This window comes from Candoia aspera, chromosome 1 (genome assembly GCF_035149785.1).
Source record: "Candoia aspera isolate rCanAsp1 chromosome 1, rCanAsp1.hap2, whole genome shotgun sequence".
NCBI classification, from domain to species: Eukaryota; Metazoa; Chordata; class Lepidosauria; order Squamata; family Boidae; genus Candoia; species Candoia aspera.
The window spans coordinates 235,999,262-236,018,795 of record NC_086153.1 but is presented as its reverse complement, the minus strand read 5'-3'; the positions used below and the strand labels follow the sequence as shown (position 1 = coordinate 236,018,795).

The window sequence follows — 19,534 nt, the reverse complement described above, 5'->3', positions numbered from 1 at the left end:
CACATGCAATTACTCACTTATGGTAAATTCCACTGTTTTCAGTGAGGTTTATTTCCTAGTACATATGCTTCTGGCTGCAGTTTTATTTTTAATCCATTCAATTGTGTCCAATTCTCAGCGACTATCTGGACAAGTCCCTGCAGTGTTCTTGGCAAGGTTTTTTCAGAAGTGGTTTGCCCTTGCCCGCTTCCTAGGGCTGAGAGAAAGTGACTGGCCGAAGGTCACCCAGCTGGCTTTGTGCCTAAGGCGGGACTAGAACTCACAGTCTCCCAGTTTTTATGCTACCTGTATATTAATTCATCATCTGGATATTTACAATAATTAATAAAGCAAGGAAATAATCCAAACAGATTTAATAGAGCAATGGCATCAACCAGGTACACCATTCATACACAACTCTGGTCTCTGTATAGCCATTCTGTTGTTGGCATCTCTTTTTTGCATGCAGAAGCACTGGGGCATTTCTGCTGTTACCCTCTGCTACTGAAGCTTCATTCTCCCACACAGCTAAAGAAAACAGGCTCTTTGCCCATGAAGTTGCAAGTTTAGAGAGGAAATTGAGCAGATTTTATTAAAACAGTCTTAGTCATCTCCCTGGTGGTTAACTGAACCTACTGTATGTTGCAAAGAAATGTACTGGGCGGCATTAACAGTCATTAAGAAAGGCTCAAAAGTTTTAAGATTCAGCTGTATGGACTTAGGGAGAACCATCAGAGGAAATGGTTCTGGAGCTTTTGTCACTGCTTGGGTTACCTGGGCAGGTGAGCCTCCTGAAGTGCTTTCTCCACATCCATGTCATCGCTATCAAAATCCACCAAGATGATATTGAAATTAGCATCCTTGGTGTTCAGATATAGGCTGGCCATATCTGAGATGAACTGCTGTACCCAGCGTGCTTGGTTCTTCACTGCAAGATATGAACAGGGGTCTTTGGCATCTTAACACATACTCAATACAGTGTTCATGGGGAAACATCCCCCTGATTAAAAGCTTCAATTGTCATTATGGACACACAACAGCAGGGGCACTTGGGCAATTCTCAGCCTATGTTTCAAACATGACTTCAAAAGACTTCAGAAATTTTTAGCCCTTAGAAATTCAGTGTTTTGGCATTTCATTCTTCTAGTAGCAGAATGAAATAGTTATACAGTGAAGAGATGCCAATATATAGCTAAGCACCAATATAATTTCCTTATCAACTATTGATCAGTGAATCTTTGCTCTTTTTATAGTCTCATTAAAGAATACAGATTTGCCAATGCAAACAGAAACACATAATTTAAGATCTGGGATACAGTACTCTTTCTTTGCTGTTCTTCTCTCATGGTGCACACAGCTGAGCTTGGGAGGAACAGATCTTAGTCATTTCACCCTTTCCTCATTTCCTTCCCAAATGGGTCATAGACAGACTTTCCTCCCATAATTTCTCTCATTTCATGTCAACAAGGTCCCACAGGAACCACAATGAGGAAGAAGCAAATTCATCACTTGGATAACATAAGAATTGGGCCAAAAAGCTCAAGCATGGCTGCTTCTTTTGACTGACTCATCAAAAAAAATAAAAAATAAATAAAGACAATATGAAAGAAGAATGCTAAATATGCCCGTGCTAAATATATTCACCCCAATTTTTCTTCTATTAAGTAGATTCTATAGGTTAATATATTGATTTAAAAAACCCTGAAAAATCCATTTATCCAGAGGTGATAGTAGGATAAAAAGAATATGTGTGTATTCCAGGAGAAACCTTTTCCCCCAAAACTACTTTCAACCCCAAAAATAGTTGGTCTCCAGCCTTGTTTTGTCCTCTGCCTCATATGTCATGCCATTTCTGCTGGGGAAAGTAGCCTTTCATTCCTGGGATACAGGGGGCAATCTCTTACCTGGTACAACAAAATGTACCGTTACATCACGCCTCCAGCTGAGCCGCAAAGGCCGGCACAGGATGGGCTTTCCATACAGAAGGCTCCAGGCACTAGGTGGTGGCTGAGATTCCATGGATGCAGTTGCAGGCCCTTCAGGGTTGACTTCAGTGCTGTCCTCTGACTTGCCCTGGTGGAGCAGGACATAGATGTACTCTGAGAGCCGGACTGTTCTCTGACCCCTCTCCATCAGCTCTAGCTCCATCAGATAGCGGTTGCCCCGGGCTGTGTCTCGCCGCTTCTCAACGTTAACGATCCTCAAGAGAGTGTAGATGCTGGGGGTGGGGGGACGAAAGTTGTCATATGGAATCTTGGGCCACATCAAATACTCTCCTCCAAGAAACTACCTTATATCAGCTGTACATTCATTCATTTAGCATTGCTTTGTCTCCTTTATTCTGACAAGATCTTGGGCAGAAAGATCCTTCCCATGACCTCCAAACACACAAATGTACCATTTCCCCCCCAGAGGAGTATCCTGAACTGCTGAATGGAAGGGTGAAGGGGATCCTCATTCCACCCCTATCCATTCTGGCGACAATGCCTCCCTTCACATAATCCTCCCCCATTCTTACCCGCCATTCTTCTCGTTGAGTTTCTCCATATACTGAGCCACCACATCCACCACCTCACTCTCACTCAGCTGCAAGTTTCCTGAAACGTTGCACCTCAGATCATTCCAGTCTGAGCGTAGCAATTCAAAGTCAACAGGGCTGACACTGAACGTCCTTTGCCAATTGATGGAGTCCTCTAGCCAGCTCTTCTGCAGCTCAGAATTCTCATAGCTATAATCAGACACTTCCTCTTCCACCTCTTCCTCCTGGGCCTTCTTGGGGCCCTCAAGTTCCTTCTGCTGAGATTCTGTCATTTCTGACATCTGTAGGAAAGATGTCACTTGCACACCTTCAGACAGCACCACCTCTGAGGAATTGAAATCTAACATAGTCCTTGCTGGAGTGGTGACTTCAAAGTTTTCTTTGCCAAACAGCCCTTCTGCAGGCAACATCGAGGCACTTGGGCGCATCCGCCGCTTAATCCTACCTTTGGGGGCTTGCCTACCATAAAGTTGTTCCCATTTCCGGCCGGCTCGCAGGCCTTTCCTTTTAGAAAGATCTGCTTCCCTGGTGGCATTACCTATGAGCAAAGATGTCCTATGGGCAGAGAAGGTGTGGAGTTTGGTGGAGGGAGCAGGGTGCCCCTGAGGGATCCTGGAGTCCAATCGCACCTTCCTTGGTGACCTAGGATAGAGGAAGACTCCAGGGAAAACATCCTTCTGCGATGAGGCCTTCTTTTTACTAGGTTGCAGCCTGGTCACATACACTTTCTCTGGAGGTTTGCTAGACTCCTTCTTGGGTTGTTTCTCCTCCTTAGGGCTCTGCTGCTTGGCCTTTCCAGCAAAGAAGGGCACAGAAAGGTGAGGTTGGAGGCTGAAAGAACTGCCTCTCTTTGAAGATGACAGCAGTCCCAGATCACCTTCCTTCCTTCCCTTCTCCACCTCTTGCGCCCAGCTGAGGGACCGGCCATTGATAATGACATGTTCTCCAAAGGGTGCTGCATTCTCAGGGGCCTGGAAGCCCTTAGATGGAGTCAGGGTAGGCCCACTGCTTGGGCCTATGGGGACAGGCTGCCTTGTGAGGTCTCCTTCTTCATTAAACTTCTTTTGCTTCTGATGAAAGTTATAATAGTCCATGTTATTCCCATAGTCCCTTGTGGCTAAGGGCCTATCTTTTCTCTTCATTCCAGGGAACACATGGGGATCCAACACACTGGGGCTCTTGACATCAGGAAAAGGGTCAGTAGGTTCAGGACTATCAGCTCCTTCCTCCTCATCATCAAGGAAATCTAGGAAATTATTCACAAAGTAGGTCAAATCTTGGAGTGGTATCTGTGATTGCTAGGATGACTTATAGGTAGGGAGGGTATGGCAGACAATGAGATAAAGAACAAAGCTTTGAGTCAGCAGGGCCTATAAGAGAAGACTGAGAAGGGATTGGGGAGGTAGAAAGTGGCAGACATTCAGGGTAAGCATAGGCCACAAGAAAACAAAGCCACAGTGCCCCTCTGTTTTCTAAACTCAGCAACTTCCATTGCTCTGATTGTAAGACAGGGATGGCTTTTGGGGTTTGTTGGATTCAATTTCCATGAGCCCTAGCCACCATGGTTAATGGTGAGGGATGATGGATGAGGCAGTATAACAACAGCTGGGGGTGTGTGAGAGACATGTTGCCCCTCCCTGTCCTAAGTAAGATGCTTGATGATATAATGAAAAACAATAGTCTTAAGACCTTTGTTTACCTATACTGTTATTCTTCCCTGCCTCTAGTCTGTTCTGGCTAACAAATTATTTGGGATCAAAAAATAAATGTGTTTACAAAATCACTCTGGGCAAAATAAGAAAAAAAGTACACATTGTATAGATTTCCAGGATTTATTTTAAATGAAGAGTTTTTATCTTTTTGGGACAGAACTAGGAGTTTGAGTGATAAACCTTGGTCAATTCTGAACCAGAAGAATTGATATTTTTTCTCCCCATACTAATTAACAAAGCCACATACATTCTTTGAGAAGAGTCAAGGCTACATGTCACAGAGGCTGAAGGTCTAATATTTTTGCTGCTGCAAACCGGATTTAGGTTGGGAAAAGTATTGACTGCATTTTAATATCAACGCTATCTAAAAATAAAGTGTTGGTGTAAATGCATTCAGAAAACACCCCAAAACATAACCTGTCACATATGGAAATGTATGCTCTGCAAGTGGATGGCACAACAGTACTACTTTAAGTCCTGCAAGTGGATGGTCAGCAGTATTATTATAATACTGCTGACAAGCAAGGATTCAACAGCTGCTTATAAAATGGGTTAAAAAATAAAAGTGGCCTCTGACTGGCTGGAGGAAGCTAGATCCTAAGAATACTCACTATCAGGATTCAGGAAGAGAAAGGCCCTCTGGTGTAGATCCTCCTCCTCTTCATCCATTTTCATGTACTTATAAAAGCCAAATCTGGAGGTGAAAACAATAACATTGCAGATGCTGTGTGCAAACGCACGCACACACACAAAACTTGTGTTGCTCAAATGTAGCTGAGGGCTTTGGCTTACATAATCCTATTTTCAAAGATACAAATTCTAGAAGGGCATTTTAAAGACTTATAAACATTGCGAACAGAAGGTTTGGTGAGTCACAACTGCTTCACCAGATGTATAGAGTGGTTTGCTATACATGTGTACTCACCTACTGTAGACACACAGGTCCTGAAGGATAGAGGCAGTTGTTGAAACTGAGTTTCAGAACATTTAGTTAGAAAAGAACACAAATTCTAATCCAGTCATGTTTGCTATAAATGCATGTTGGTGAAATATATCTGACAAGTAATTGGAGCAAAGCATGAGAGAGGTAAGAATCCCGTCTCAATGCCAGTGTCAGAGAGCACTCATAATGTCTAAGATGCAGAAATCTGTACTTCCCTGTACATGATTCAGTTGTAATTAAAACTGGCTCAAGGAGCCATGCCAAGAGCCCCCAATCCTCCATTCAGGCTTCTCCTTGGAGTTCACACCTGTGCTGCAAATGTCTGCTGAAAGGGCCTTCCAGACATATAGCTATAAATGCAGAGGGTTCTTCACAAGCTGGAACTTGAAATTTAGATTAAAGTCACAGTTCATGTGTAACTCATTGTAAAGACCCTTCCCTGCAGCTGTTGATAGTTGAGAAGTGGGACTCATCAGCACACACAACTTGTCATGGACTTGCTTCTCACCAACAGGTTACTTTAATCAGTTTTTAAAATGACTGAGGAGGGTTGGAGACATTTCTGCAGAGCATCAAGATTAAGGGTGGCCATGCAAATATAGCTAAGATCGTTTGAGGTATCTGGGAAAGGAGAGAGAGGTAGATGATAAGATAATGGGTCTATGGCATTTGACCTCTAGCCTTTCTATCATTATATGTGCTAGAAGCCCAAAGGTCAAATATCTCTTGCATTCTTATATTCCAAATATACACTCAGGGCATTTCCACAGAGCTGCTTTGCTATGCTCTCCTCCTGCCCCAGAGCTGGGAGGAAATCACATCAGCATAAATTGTGCTGCCTCCCATCAAGCCCCTAATGACGATCCAGAATGAGGTCATGCTGTGCTGCTTTCCATGCAACTCCTCCATGTGACACTATAAGGGCAGGGATTGGCACTTTTTCCTGGCTAAATTCAAGTGTCACTAACCATAGGAAAAGCCACCACCAACGGCTGTGCAGAATGTGCACCAGGGTGGTGCTTGTAAGGTCTGGATGCTCTGTTTGATCAATGTTTTTTTTAATTCTTTCCCCAAAGGATAGTTGATCTATCAGCCTAACAACAACTAGATGGCAATTAAGAGTTTCTTGTACTAACTGCAACTTAGTAGTTGTATGGATTTGTGCCACTCAGGTGAAGCCACTGAGTAAATGTTCTTGGAGAGTTAAAGGGGTTTTAGTGTGTCTCAGAGAGGTGTTCAGCTGTGGGATGCTCTTCTTGGGCACATCCACATAATTTCTCCAACTTTATTTCTGACTTGTTGACTGATCTATCTATCAACTACTAGATGGCAAGAAGAGAAGAGAAGAGAAGAGAAGAGAAGAGAAGCTTCTCTTCGTTGCCACACATTGGTCATCCAGATTTTTGTAACTGAGATGCAGCTGCAATGTTGTTAAAGAGCTGGAATTTCAGAAATACTTCACTGATTCACGTATCAAATCACAGCACACAGAGTTTTGATCATCCAAAAGGGTAGAAGAGGAAAAATGTGTAGCTGTATGTTGAAGTCCTATCTGTACCAGACTTCAGACATTTTACAAGTTACTTTTTAGAATATTCCATGAGGAGAGTTGCTGAGGGGCACTCCCAGAAAGCAGGGGGCACTGGGAAGTGAATGCCCCACCATACAGGCCACAGAAGCACAAGGGCTGAGTCCTTTCTATTACACTTGTTAAGGCAGGGAAGGCCAATCAGCTTAGGGCATCATAATCTTTAGGTGCACCAGTCACCAGTATTAAAAGTGGGAGTGGGGAGGAAGTGGCTGTGAAAGCTGGTAATTTCAGTCTCCCTCAGAGTCAACACAGCACCACAGAACAGGTGTCAAGCCCAGGGACTGAATGGAAGGGGGTGGTCCTACCACAGACCTGTAGCTGAGCAGATTCACACCCTGATCACATCGCCTCAAGTCTCCTCTCCCATAGGCCATGGATTGTCCAGATGGGAGGTCTTCCATTTTCCCAGGAAAAATACTTCTTTCACACCAGAACACCTTGGACCCAGCTTCAACATGCCTCAGCAGTAGGCTACCTCCTAGATGAGGCTCCATTGCAAAGATAAGTCCTCAACAAACAGTAAGTGCGGCATATTGTCACTGCTGCGGCCAGGTTGTGTGGATGAGCCTCCTGCCTGCTAAAAGACAATGCTTTCTTTCATTGATAGATTTCTACAGTTCAATCGTTCCTTTGAGAGCTGTTTTTTTTAATGACTCTCCTTCATACTTACTTTTCCAAGTACAATGGGGACTCTCTGTAGAAGCATTTGTTCTCTGTCTCCATGTGTGTAAGCCGGGTGAAATCATTGGGATAAACAAAAGAGAGGTAGACCTGTAAGGGGGGAAAGCTGGTGAGAAAAGTCACAGCAAGGTATCTATGTTCCCAGTTTCTACAGAGACTAGGGAAAAGGGAGAACAGACATATGGATTATCTCATCTAGGAAGCAAGCAAGCCCTAAAACATGGTCATTATACAGGACCATGGATATAAACCTTCCCAACAAGGGTGAGAGAAACTGTTAAGGACTGCACATCAATGTCTGTGTTGTGATATATTTTAAATCTAGCTTTTATTTTCTTTTATCAAGAAACAAACTTCCACTCCAGGATATTGTGCCTACAGACACATAGGGACTTATTAAGAGAAGTTAAGTATGGTTTCCAGTGTTCAGGTAGCAATTGGCTATCCATTCTTTTCTCTATCCCTTCCCAGTCCTCTCTTCCTAGATTCACCTTTCCTCTCTTTTCTGGTTTACTAATGTTAATGCAGTTCCCATTAAAACATTATGATCACTGTTGACGCTGTTATTTTGCACACTAACAAGGAATGACAAAAAGAGGAAAGATGCGGGTGGGGAAAAAATGGCAACAAATCCCATCAGACACTTACAAATTGCAGGCCCTGATAGCGGGCAATAGGAAAGTCCTTCACCACATATGTGGGGCTGTAAGCACAAGGCACCAGCACATTCTCCACATGGGATGGCTCAATCTGTGGAGCTGAGATAAAGGCAATTAAGAAAGAAGAAATGAGACCTTTCTAGACCACGTGAAGTTCCAGGGGTCCACACGAACTCAAGTGATGATTCACTCTGGACTGTGATCTTCTTGTCTGATTTGCCCTAGTCTATGATACTTGCATACTAAAGATACTTAACATCTTGGGTTAAGTGCCAGATATTTTTCTCCTTGGCACTTTCTACTTTATAAGGAGGGATTTTGCTTTCTGTGAAGAAGCACTTTTTAAGATGCATCCTTCCTTGCAGCAAAACGTGGTACAATATAGACTTCCCTACCCTGGTGCATTCTAAACATATTGGACCACCTTTCATTATTCCCATGCTGAAGTAGCCAAATATTCCTGATGAACATCACATTGGAGACATCTATCTTGCGCTTTCTGAAGATCTCAAGATTATAACACAGAAAGGTGGTCATCCTAACTTTCACATAAACATTTTTTTAATGAATGCCCGCTTAACCCTTTGCTGCTAAAACTAATATTTACTTAGCCTAATTCCTAAGTGCCTGCTCGTATCATACTTCAGAGCACAACAGTGCTTCCTAGTGTCCAACTGTGTTTCTCTTAGTCAAATTGTTTCTTCTCTCCCACTTACTGAGGAAGAAAATATCCCGAGGGTCAGGCTTCAGCATATCAGCTCCATGTTCATCCCTTTGTGTACCCCAGAGGTAGCTGTCAGCGTGGCTAGCAAGAGACTGAGGCACATGTTCTACCTCATTCATTTTTAGGCTGGATTCATCTGAGGGAAGAGGAAGAGAGGGGCAGGCAGAGAGGAGGTATGATTGGTGGGAGTAAAACTCACATATCCTTGGATGTTTGCACAGCACAGGTAGCCCACATCTCACATTTGTCAGAAATAGGTACCAAGCAAGAGGCTTCTTGGAATAGATTCCTAGCATTTTCACTAGGCCTACTAGCTGCAACCGACCTACTCCTCTGACTAACAATGATTAGCAGTCTCTCTTCCTCACCCAGTTCTCTCTTCCTTGTTAATGTCATTTTCTGGTCGGCATTTTTGTTCTGAGAAGCTCTGAGTTTTCTGGAGCTCAAGTGGTTTGTGTGCATGTGCACTCATGTGTGTGTGTGTGTGTACACACTCACACACACATGGCCTGTTTAATGTACCATTTGTTAGAAACTCTTAGTCCAAGTACTTGATTTATAGCATACTTTCTGATGAATGTGTCAATACCGGTTTGGTTTGCTTGCCTTGACCTTGGCCTTTCTTTATGAATCTATACTACTAAATCTGGTGACCTTGCTGCAGATCTTGCTTGGTATTGGGTTCCTACTTTCACCTTAATACCCTGCCATTTTTGCTACTGCCTTGATGCTTCCTTTATGCTTATCAGTTCTTGTTCTCTGCTCTTTGCTATTCTGTGAAAGGTTGTGACCTTTTGCTGTTTGTGGTTTCTCTACTCCTTTGGAGGTGCTTTGATTTAGATACAGGCATGTGCAAAAGTTTAATTTCCTTTGCCCCTGGGGGGTGGATATGCCTTGAGATCAGTGCCCATGTGTTTTCCTAGTGAAGGCTCATTTCCAAACACAACTAGTTGTCTTGAGGGCCAACTATACACCAATTGTTTTATGCCGCCCAGAGTCGCCTTGTGTGAGATGGACAGCCAGATAAATGTGAGAAGTAAATACATAAACTAAATGATGTACCGTTGGTATATGTCACCAGAGATATTGTCTAGAATGTATAAAGGCACTTCAAATGTATGTTGGAAATATGAACCATAAGAAGGGACATTTTATCATGCTTGGTGGACATGAAAAACTAGAACATTTTGGATTCAAATGCATACACTGGTTCAGAGGATTTTAAAGATTAATACACAGTTGAGACCAGAGGTCTTTCTTTTGGGACTTTTTTGGAAAAAAATCATATAAGCAAACAAAGTTCAATGACAACTGCAGCAATACTATTGTTTGACACTACCCACAATGGAGGAATGGTTGGTGAAGATGATGGAACTCTCCGAGATGGCCAAATTGACTTCTTTGATCAGAGAAATGACAATATCTACAGTTATTGCTGACTGGAAACCCCTTATGGACTTTTTGTGGAAAACAGAAAAAAAATGAACTTATGATTTATGGTTTTGATGATTAGACAGGATAGATTATAGAAAGAAAAGAGACATGTTGTAACTTTAGAGAAAGAGGTAAATTTGTAATTGTACTTATAACTGCTTTAAAGAAGATCAGAAGCCACTTGTTTGTATCTTTTTTCTTTCTTTTCTATGTTTCTTTTCCTTTTTTCCCCTTTCTTGCACTTATAGTTTTCTCTTTGGTTTCTTTCCTTTTTTCTTTTTCCTTACTTTATATTAGTTTGTATTAGATTTCATCTTCCTTTTAAAAACTTTTAATAAAACTATATTTTTAAAAAAGGACTTACCAGCTGTGCTCTGGGTACCCTGGTTGGAAGAGATACTCAAGGCACACAGTCTCTTGGTCTTTTGTTAGTATCATCATATGTATGTCAAGGACTCCACATATTTTTTGTTGCTGATCAGTATAAAATGGCCTGCATTGTTTATCTGTATATATTTCTGCCTTGTTAGGTACATCAACATTCAGCAAACGTATATAGCATTCACAATTAATTCCTAAACTGAAGTTTCTGACCAAGACTATGACTGTTAGTATGAAAAGCTGCTTAAGTTAATCCCTACACATTTTTCAAGATGATATGTGTCCTTTTAAAAGGATAGAAAGAACTGTGCTTCGTCTAAGACTACTTGACTTCTCCCAAGAATCAAGGTGGAGTAATTATAATACTCCTTGAGAAAGAAATGTACAATATGTATCTCCATGCTTTGTACAGACTCTTCAAGACAAGGTTCCAGTCTTTAATGAAAAGGTGCAATGTATCTATCCTGCCTCCCCATACTATTCAAGCTCCAGAGAGAAGCTGAAAGAGTTTGAGCTATTTTTATGATGAAGAAAATTTATAAATAAATGTACATATACCCATTTCCCCAATCTCCAGATGTACTAGACTACAACTCCCAACTTCCAGAAGTCCCAGCCATTGACCATACCTACTTGGAATTCTGGGAACTGTAGTCCAACACCATCTAGAAAGGGTGATCTAGCGTAGTGTTTCTTAACTTTTTGCTCTCAGGACTCCTTTTAAAAATTATGCAGGACCCCCAAAAAGCTTTTGTTTGTATGGGTTATATTTATCAATATATAATGTATTAAAAATTAAAATTGATGCATTCAAAGAATATTTATTTATTGAATCATGTAAAAATAATATTAAGCCCATTCGATATTAACATAAATATTTTTCATGAAAAAACGCTATTCTTTTAACAAATAAATAATGAGAAGAATGACATTGTTTTAAATTTTTGCAAATATCTTCAAAATCTGGCAAATAATTTTGATTTTGCAGACCCTTGAGAGGGTCTTGGGGACCCCCAGGGGTCCTTGGACCACAGTTTAAGAAACACTGATCTAGCAGTTCCTGCATTGACCATAATCTCATTCAGGCTTTGCTCAAAACAATGCTCACCAGGTAAGTGCTTCAGCTGAATCCTGCCTCCCACCAATGTCACAAAAAGTGACATTTATGCATCCTGCTTTCCCCCCAAGAGCTCAAGCCAGTGTGCATAGTGTCCTTTCCTCCCATTTTCACCACTACCATGACAATCCTGAGAGCTAGACTGGGCTGAGAGAGCAGGAATCACCCAAAGTCACCCAGTGAGCTTCCATGGCTGAGGGTGGATCTGAATTTGGATCTTAGTTTAACACCCTAACCACTATTCCATCAGGAGAAAAGCTAAAGACATATTTCCATACATGCAAAGGTCTTCACATGAACCAGGACCTTAATAATATAGCTGAACACATGACGCTGATCACACGTGAGCGATGTCAGTGCAGGGAAGGGTGGGTCCTCAACTGCTGACTTGGTGAGAGTAATGTGAAGTAACGTACAATGTGGGGTTGTGGTCTACATCAATGTCTTTCCTCCACAAAGAATCCAAGCAGCGCACAGATCCCTGCAAGGGACCCCATCACCGTCCTCTTACTTGGCTTCTCATCTGCCCCAAGACAATTCTTTGCTCTTCATATTGGAGTTTGTGGACTTCCGCCATAGACTGGATCTTGACTGTGCTTTATTGTCTGTACTCTCTGTTGCTTTTCAGACCTATACTATTTGATGCTGTCCCTTGCTCTATTTTGTGAACCCCAGGGTAGGACATGGGCTGGAGAAGATAGGATGGAAACTTTCTTTTCCTGAAGTTCCTTCAACTACTTTATGTTAGAATCAACACTTTCGGGGGAACAATTATCTCTCTTCTAAGTGATCTCTTGGAAAAAAGAAGTCTTTATACAGCGCTAAAAAGCTAAAGCAACAGACAATGACTTCCATTTTCTGGATTCTGGTTTGTTTCAGCCAATAAATAAGCCAAGCATCTTTTAAAAAGAGCAGGGGGGGGGATCGGGGAAGGAAGAATGATGTAGTGTACACCGAGGATGTTAATTGTACCATGTATCACTCTACTGAAAGAGCAATGGCTTGGCCATGCACTGAGGCTGCCTCAGCAGAGGGAGAGAAATGTCAATATTAGTTCTCTTTCCTTGTGTCAGCAGGAGATCCTGGCAAGCCTGCTAGAAGTAAGGCAGATTCACCCATCAAAGAAGAATAGATGGTTCCATTCTTATCTGCTTGTGATTTTCTGTGCCAAGATAGCTTATGCTTAGCATACAGATTTGGCTCAGCTCTCTAGGAAAAGGGCAAATGTGATTGCAGTAAAGAGCTTAACAGAGGCCTTGGGAGAACAATTTCAGTAAAAATGGTGGTTTATAAAAGCTGTTCTTATTACACTTTATGAAAGAAGGACCAATTAAGGTAATTCTGACCGTCATCTGGGGAGGCACAGAACATGGATAATTTCAACAAGACTATTATTGTTGGTCTTAACTATTTATACTAAACTTACATACCAAATCTTCATCTATTATTTTTGCAACATGGAACTATGCTACTTAGGCCAGTTAACTTGAGAGTTACAGACCAGGATTGTTCATAACAACATTCACAGATTTTTTTTCTGCATAATACTTCCATGCAAGAGCAATCAGCACATACCATTGCTATGCAGAGCCTCTTGCTTTAAAACAGTTTAACCTGAAACACAAAATATCAGGCCAAACAAGCTCTGTCAGAAATTAATGCTTTAAGTTATTCAGCATGCCTGCATGTCCACTATTCTCCTGAAACACTTCCTAACAATCTGTCTTTAAAATCATACTAATTCCATCTGTTAAAACCAACAGAAGATTGATTTTCCTAGAAATATTCTGTCAGAACTGTTTTATAGCAAAACCATTGCAACTTGAGGGCATTTCCTTTCCACCAATTGACACATCTGGTACTCTGCTTCTATATAAGGAGAGTCTGCAACTTGTAGAAATTCTATGGCATCCGAAGCTAAGGAAGCTTGGCTGCTGACACGTAACTGGGCACGCTGCAGAGAAAAGGCTTTTGATGACAAAGTGGCTTATGAAGTTGACCCAAGTCTTTAAAATGATGAGCTGGCAATTGGGGGGGTCTTGAAGAATGAATCCTGTGCATTTTGTTACGAACAATCCTTGCCTGTATCTCTTCAGTTAATTAGCCTCAAGATTCCTTAAACGATCCAGCACAGTTTTCAGTTCAAAAGGTGTATCAGAAAATACTTTTTAAAAATGGGTTCCCCCCCAAAAAAATATGGGTTTTGGCGGAAATCGTTTTAAAATATGTCTTAGAAGCAAATCTAAGAACATTCCCAAACTCACGTGAAAGCAGGACAGGATGGATGCCCATGTTATCATACCCAGACTGAAAAGAGTCTGATTCATTCATCGCTGTTTCAAACACACAAACGGAATGTGGGAGGCTTGTGAATAGGTTGCCTGTTACTGACAGGGTATATTAAAGGCTTAAGATTCAGTGGATGGACCGCTCCAAGAGTTAGAGAGTAGGACCTTCAAATAGTTCTGGTCAGAACCACAATTATTTGGATAATTCATTTTATTTATGAAAATGTTTGCTCTTTATTGCTAATTACCACCAAGGCACTAACTTTGACAGCACAAGGCCAAATTAAAAAACAAAACAAACAAACACAAATGTGCATCACAATACTAGGGAAAACAATTCTGAAAGCTTTCAGCACTTGCCTTGATTAAAGCTTTCCTAGCTATACTGAGAGAAACTATACTTTTGTCACACGAAAGCAACCCCAGTCTAAATCTCTGGATCGAATATGGAAATTGAAGCTTTCGGTGATGCGTAATTTATGTCTCTAGTTCCCAGGCCTTCCCTCAGGCAGCACAGATTAAACAGCCCACAAATATAAATTTAATTTGCCCCTTTGGGGCAGTGACCTAAACTGCTATATAATATCACAAGCTGTGTCCATGACACAAAAATAAAGGGCTTGTTGAGAATTTCAATGCTATCACCGAAGAGCAAAGCCCTTGTGTTTTGAAGCACTGAAAAGTAAAGGTCACTTCACTCTTATTTATAAAAGATGCCTCATGGATGTTATGGCCATATCTGTTTAGCTCACTGACAGCACAGCTTTTCATCCATGTCAATACTAAAAAGCTGCTACAGCTACAGAAAAATGAGAGGAAACCTGCTGGCCAGATTCCTGTATCAATTGAGCAGTGTGGCTTTCTCAGCTCTAATTCCCTGTAGGGACACCTCCCAACCCAACAGGACAGGAAGGAACCTTGAGAAGATGGAAATTCAAAACAGAAGTTATCCGCTGCGTGTTTGGGTCAGACAAAACCAAGCAGTATTAATAATGTTTAACTCACTTGCAATCATGCATCTAAGAAAATACAGCTTGTATTAACTTAAGCGCTGGAAGAATCACAGTATGTATTATTAGATTTCAAAACAGGCAAGAAGATTGGCCAGAAATGTCAATTGCAATATCAAATATAAGAAAGATGTGAGAGAGTGTGGGGAGGCTGGGAGAGAAATATAAAAGAGAGTAGAAAGTAACAATGAAAAGACAGAAGACAAGTCCACTGGCACCTTATCTCATAAATCGCAGCTTAGCCCTGGTGGCATGAATTTTTGAAAGAAGCGCTTCAAATAACGTAAAGAGATTCTGCCTTAATGAACTGACTATAAATGGAGGTAGGAAATTCCTCTTACAATTTCCAACATTGTGTAGTTACTCCAGACTAGCATTAAAGATACCTTACTGAAATCTGTACAGTTCCTGCTTCCTTGATCTTCCCTAGCTGTGTGGTCTTGATAAAAGGACACTTTGCTCTGTTTTTGCGCCATGACAATTAATTTGTTTTAAGAGGATTATATATTTATTTAGCTGTATAAAATATAAATAGAAATATGAGGATGATGCTTTAATGTACTATACATATTATCATGATTACCCATAAGTTTTAGGTTGGCTATATATATGCATTTTTAATAGGAAAATGTAATAATGGGTTTATTTGTTTTACAAAGATGAGCTAGATCTGGGAGTTGCTCAGAATGGTATTTCCACTTCTGCAATAAAGAATTAAAATGAAGGAGGCACTATTCTGCCTCAGCTGTGAGGAAACTATTCAACAATGCTTGGGACCATTTACATCTAGGGTAGTTTACTGCAGCCACCAGACCAGACCAGTGCAGCTCTGACCTAGCCCCCTAGGTCAAAGCGTGTGTTGGCATTTGGTGCTCCAGTGAGGCAGGCTCTGGCAAAATGGGGCAGCTGTTTAAAGACCTTCCCTCCAGTCACACTGAAGATGTAGTGACGTGTTAGGGAAAGCACAACCCTGGAAGGACAAGAGCACACTTCCCTTAGTCTGTGCTTCAATTGCTTCACCAACATTCCCAAGGGAATCTCTCTTGAATAGCTGGTACATGTTTGTTAACTACAACATAGTTTTGTTGTGTTGTCCTGCATTTTTCCACACACACTTGCTGACTGCTGCTTTCTTTCTAAAGGGTCTAGAGCAGGGTTTCTGAACCAGAGTTCCGTGGACCCCTAGGGTTCTGTGAGAGGTCACTAGGGGTCCCCTGGGAGATCACGATTTATTTAAAAAATTATTTCAAATTCAGGCAACTTCACATTAAAGAGGTAAGTTTCATTCTTTATTTTTAGTTTAGGAACCCTCTTAATGCATATATACAGGCCAAACATGAAACAAATATAATAATTTTGTAACTTCTGGCCTATATTTGAGCCTGAATGTGCAGAGCTTCCTTGAGGCCTGAAAATTATTTCAGGGGTTCCTCCAGGGTCAAAAGGTTGAGAAAGGCTGGAGTAGACTCTCTTTGACTGAAGCTTTGCAAATAATTTTGGACTGCTAGAATTCAAAAAGTTTTTTTGTTGGGGGGGGCAAGGATTTTTTTTTAAAAAATAACAGTTGTGGAAAGCAAACAGGCAGGCTAAGAAGATGAAGCAGGTAATGCCGCAAAAAGAAAAGTAGGCAAGGTTAAATAGCCAGAGAGGAGCAGCTTGAGGGGCTGGGCAGGGTAGAGGGAAATTGCTGCTATCCATAGCCGCACTCCCCAACTCAAGGAGGGTAATTCCAGATGCTGAGTAGCAGCAAAGTCTGTGATAACATCCTCAATATTCATCCACTTGTCTGTATGTGGCAGCTAAATTACAACATTAAGCACAGCTGTTGTTATTAAATGCTTTGGGGATTTCCAGAGCAAACTGTCTACATGAGATTTGCCTTCCAAAAAGGTATTGCAGTTACTGCTACCTGTCTTTCAACTATGACAACCTAAAGGCAGGATATGACACTGGTCCTTCAAGAACTGTATTGCTACTCAGCTGGTTCTTAGGCAGCATGAGTCTGGCCGTTCTCCATGCTATGAGATATGCTGGGAAAATTCACCAGGTGGGCTCCACTAAGACAGCCTGATGAGGTACAACCATCCTTATTATAGGCTGCTTTGGGAAATCTAACCTGTTACATGTTCTAACTGCCTTTGAAGTTATTGACTGATGAACAGCTTCTTGATTTTAATGTTAGTTGTTGATTCCATGTTTGCAATTGGTCTTAATTACTGTATTATTGCTGCTGTTATCGCTAAACTGCCTAAACTGCTTCATAAATTTTGAAAAACAGAATACAAATACAATAAAATCTGCAGTGAGAACTGCGTGAACTCCCTGTACAGTATGCATCAGCACCAAACTTATCCTAGACATCCCTGGACACAGCTGAAGAGTGATCAAATGCAAAAGTTATGCCAGCGATAATCTGTGTAATGGCTAAAAATATATTAAATGTTAAATGATAATATTTTACCCTTCTCCTCCCTATCTCTTGTAAATCCAAATGCAATTATTCCTGTTTATTATCTGTCTCATGGCAAAGGAAGGGATTTCAGGCAAAGAGTGAGATACCAAGAAAATCACTTTTCATGGGGTGCTAGCTGTAGATCAGAGGACAGAGGCGAAAATTCACAGTGACTGATGTCTCCAGAAGGAAACATTCCCTCACAGCCCATCTATCTTACAGGCACTTCTGTCAATACCCCAATTGCCATGATTCCTCATGTGCCAACCGTGCCCCTGTACTTCTACACATGCCCTCTGCTTTATCTACACCCTCTGCTGGATACTTAATTATAGGCACCTTGTGTATTGAGTGCCAGGCAGAAATCTATTCATCAAGCGCCTCCTGCTGCCAGACCAAGTTATGATGCAGGAAGTGGAAGATCTATGGATTTAATTAAATCCTGCACTATCCATCTTTGCTTACAAGACAGCTGTTCATAACTCAGCTTAGGGAGCACCATCTGATGGACATTTACTGGGATAGAGAGGGGGGGCTTTCATGCTGGCCTCTTCTCTTTTTCCTCAGGGACCAAGGAAGATATATAGTGAACGGGCAACACAGTTGATGCTCCTAGAAGGTATCTGCAGTACATATACTGCTGCCTAACAGATACTACACATACATACTTTTGCTTTTTAATGAAGCATCAAAACTTCATGCTGTTTTACAGTGTCTTTCTTTCTTTTTATTTGTGAAAGGCAGTAACTAAATGTCTCTCATAGCTCAAATGCTTGATCCATCTGGTATTATTTTATGGAGCGTACCCACCACTCCATGAGCATGCTGCCAGACTCATTGACAAGAGACCAGCAATGATTCTAGACACTTGATTTGACACAGCTTAATGTGAGTCAGGCTCAGCGAAGACTCTCAGACACATGATGTGGCATGGCTAGATATGAATCTCCATTGCATATTAGAAAGAAGCTATTAAAACAGTTGATTACCCACAATCAACATGATGGCACAATTCCTTATCATGCCCACTGTGGTTTAATTCTAGCACTGTCTCCTGCCCTTCCTGCAGTTTGACAATCATTTGCCTTGGGCTTCTCAGCCTCTGACCTGAGAAATCCTTAATTTAGTCCCCACACAGGGAGCAGCAGTCCATCTATTTTTTTCCAGCTTCAAAAGATACTACTGTCAAAGGTATCAAAAGAAATTGAAGAATGATTGAACACAAGGTTAATTAAATAACTTTAGATAATTTATACCCTTCAAATTAATATTTCTCCTTTGTCTTACAAAAGGAAAAGCAAAACACATTTCTATCCCAGTTTTGTTTATTCAGTAGTAAGTGCCCCTATGGGAGTTAGTCCCAACTAACTATGTGTAGGGCCTCATTTTTGGAGGAAGGACAACCAACCAGTTGGATCCACTCTTCCCCTTTCTAGAGTGGACTTGCAGAGGGGCTTTTCAGGAATGTAGTTATAGGAGGCTGGCTGGAAAAATGGCTATAGTCTAGCTGGTAGCTCAGCAGAGAAAACACATGGGGAAGCCAAAACTCTACAGGATTAGTAAAAGCAGCTAGTAAAGCTTTGAAAAGAATGACTATGAAGGAAAAGGTTCAGGAAGAATGTATTCAATTAATTTATCTAGAAGATTTCTATTCTATCTTAAAGGGCTCCCTTGAAATTTACATATTCCATAAAGAGCAACATTATGAAATAGTAATAAAAACACAGCAGTTACTCAATTAAAACAATACAAGATCAGAGAGCGTAATGCTGAGGCAGTGAGGAAATCAGCAAAAATAAACTAACCAAATCAAGCAATAATACAAATGACAAACAGCAAAATTAATCAAATTAACTAGCAGTTTCAGAAGCAACAAAACATATAATGTCATTTTTTAAAATCACAATATTTAATCAATAAGGCTTAAGCACATAGGACAGGCTTTACCTGATGCATAAAAAATAACTCCAATCCAATTTGGAAGATGATCCTTAAACTGCTATATAGAGTTCCCACTTTTTATG

At 41.1% G+C, this 19,534-nt stretch overlaps 1 protein-coding gene across 1 annotated transcript in view; it reads right to left on the bottom strand.

The window, feature by feature from the left end:
* The window catches only part of B4GALNT4 (beta-1,4-N-acetyl-galactosaminyltransferase 4), a 174,779-nt gene that overhangs the window by 11,011 nt on the left and 144,234 nt on the right, over positions 1-19,534 (bottom strand). Inside the window, exons 10-16 of the mRNA XM_063289239.1 lie at positions 8,821-8,964; positions 8,094-8,203; positions 7,435-7,535; positions 4,842-4,924; positions 2,498-3,764; positions 1,884-2,197; positions 754-907 (exon numbers count right to left, since the gene is read on the bottom strand). Of these exons, the coding sequence (XP_063145309.1) occupies positions 754-907; positions 1,884-2,197; positions 2,498-3,764; positions 4,842-4,924; positions 7,435-7,535; positions 8,094-8,203; positions 8,821-8,964 (2,173 nt within the window). The remainder of the gene's footprint in view (positions 1-753; positions 908-1,883; positions 2,198-2,497; positions 3,765-4,841; positions 4,925-7,434; positions 7,536-8,093; positions 8,204-8,820; positions 8,965-19,534) is intronic.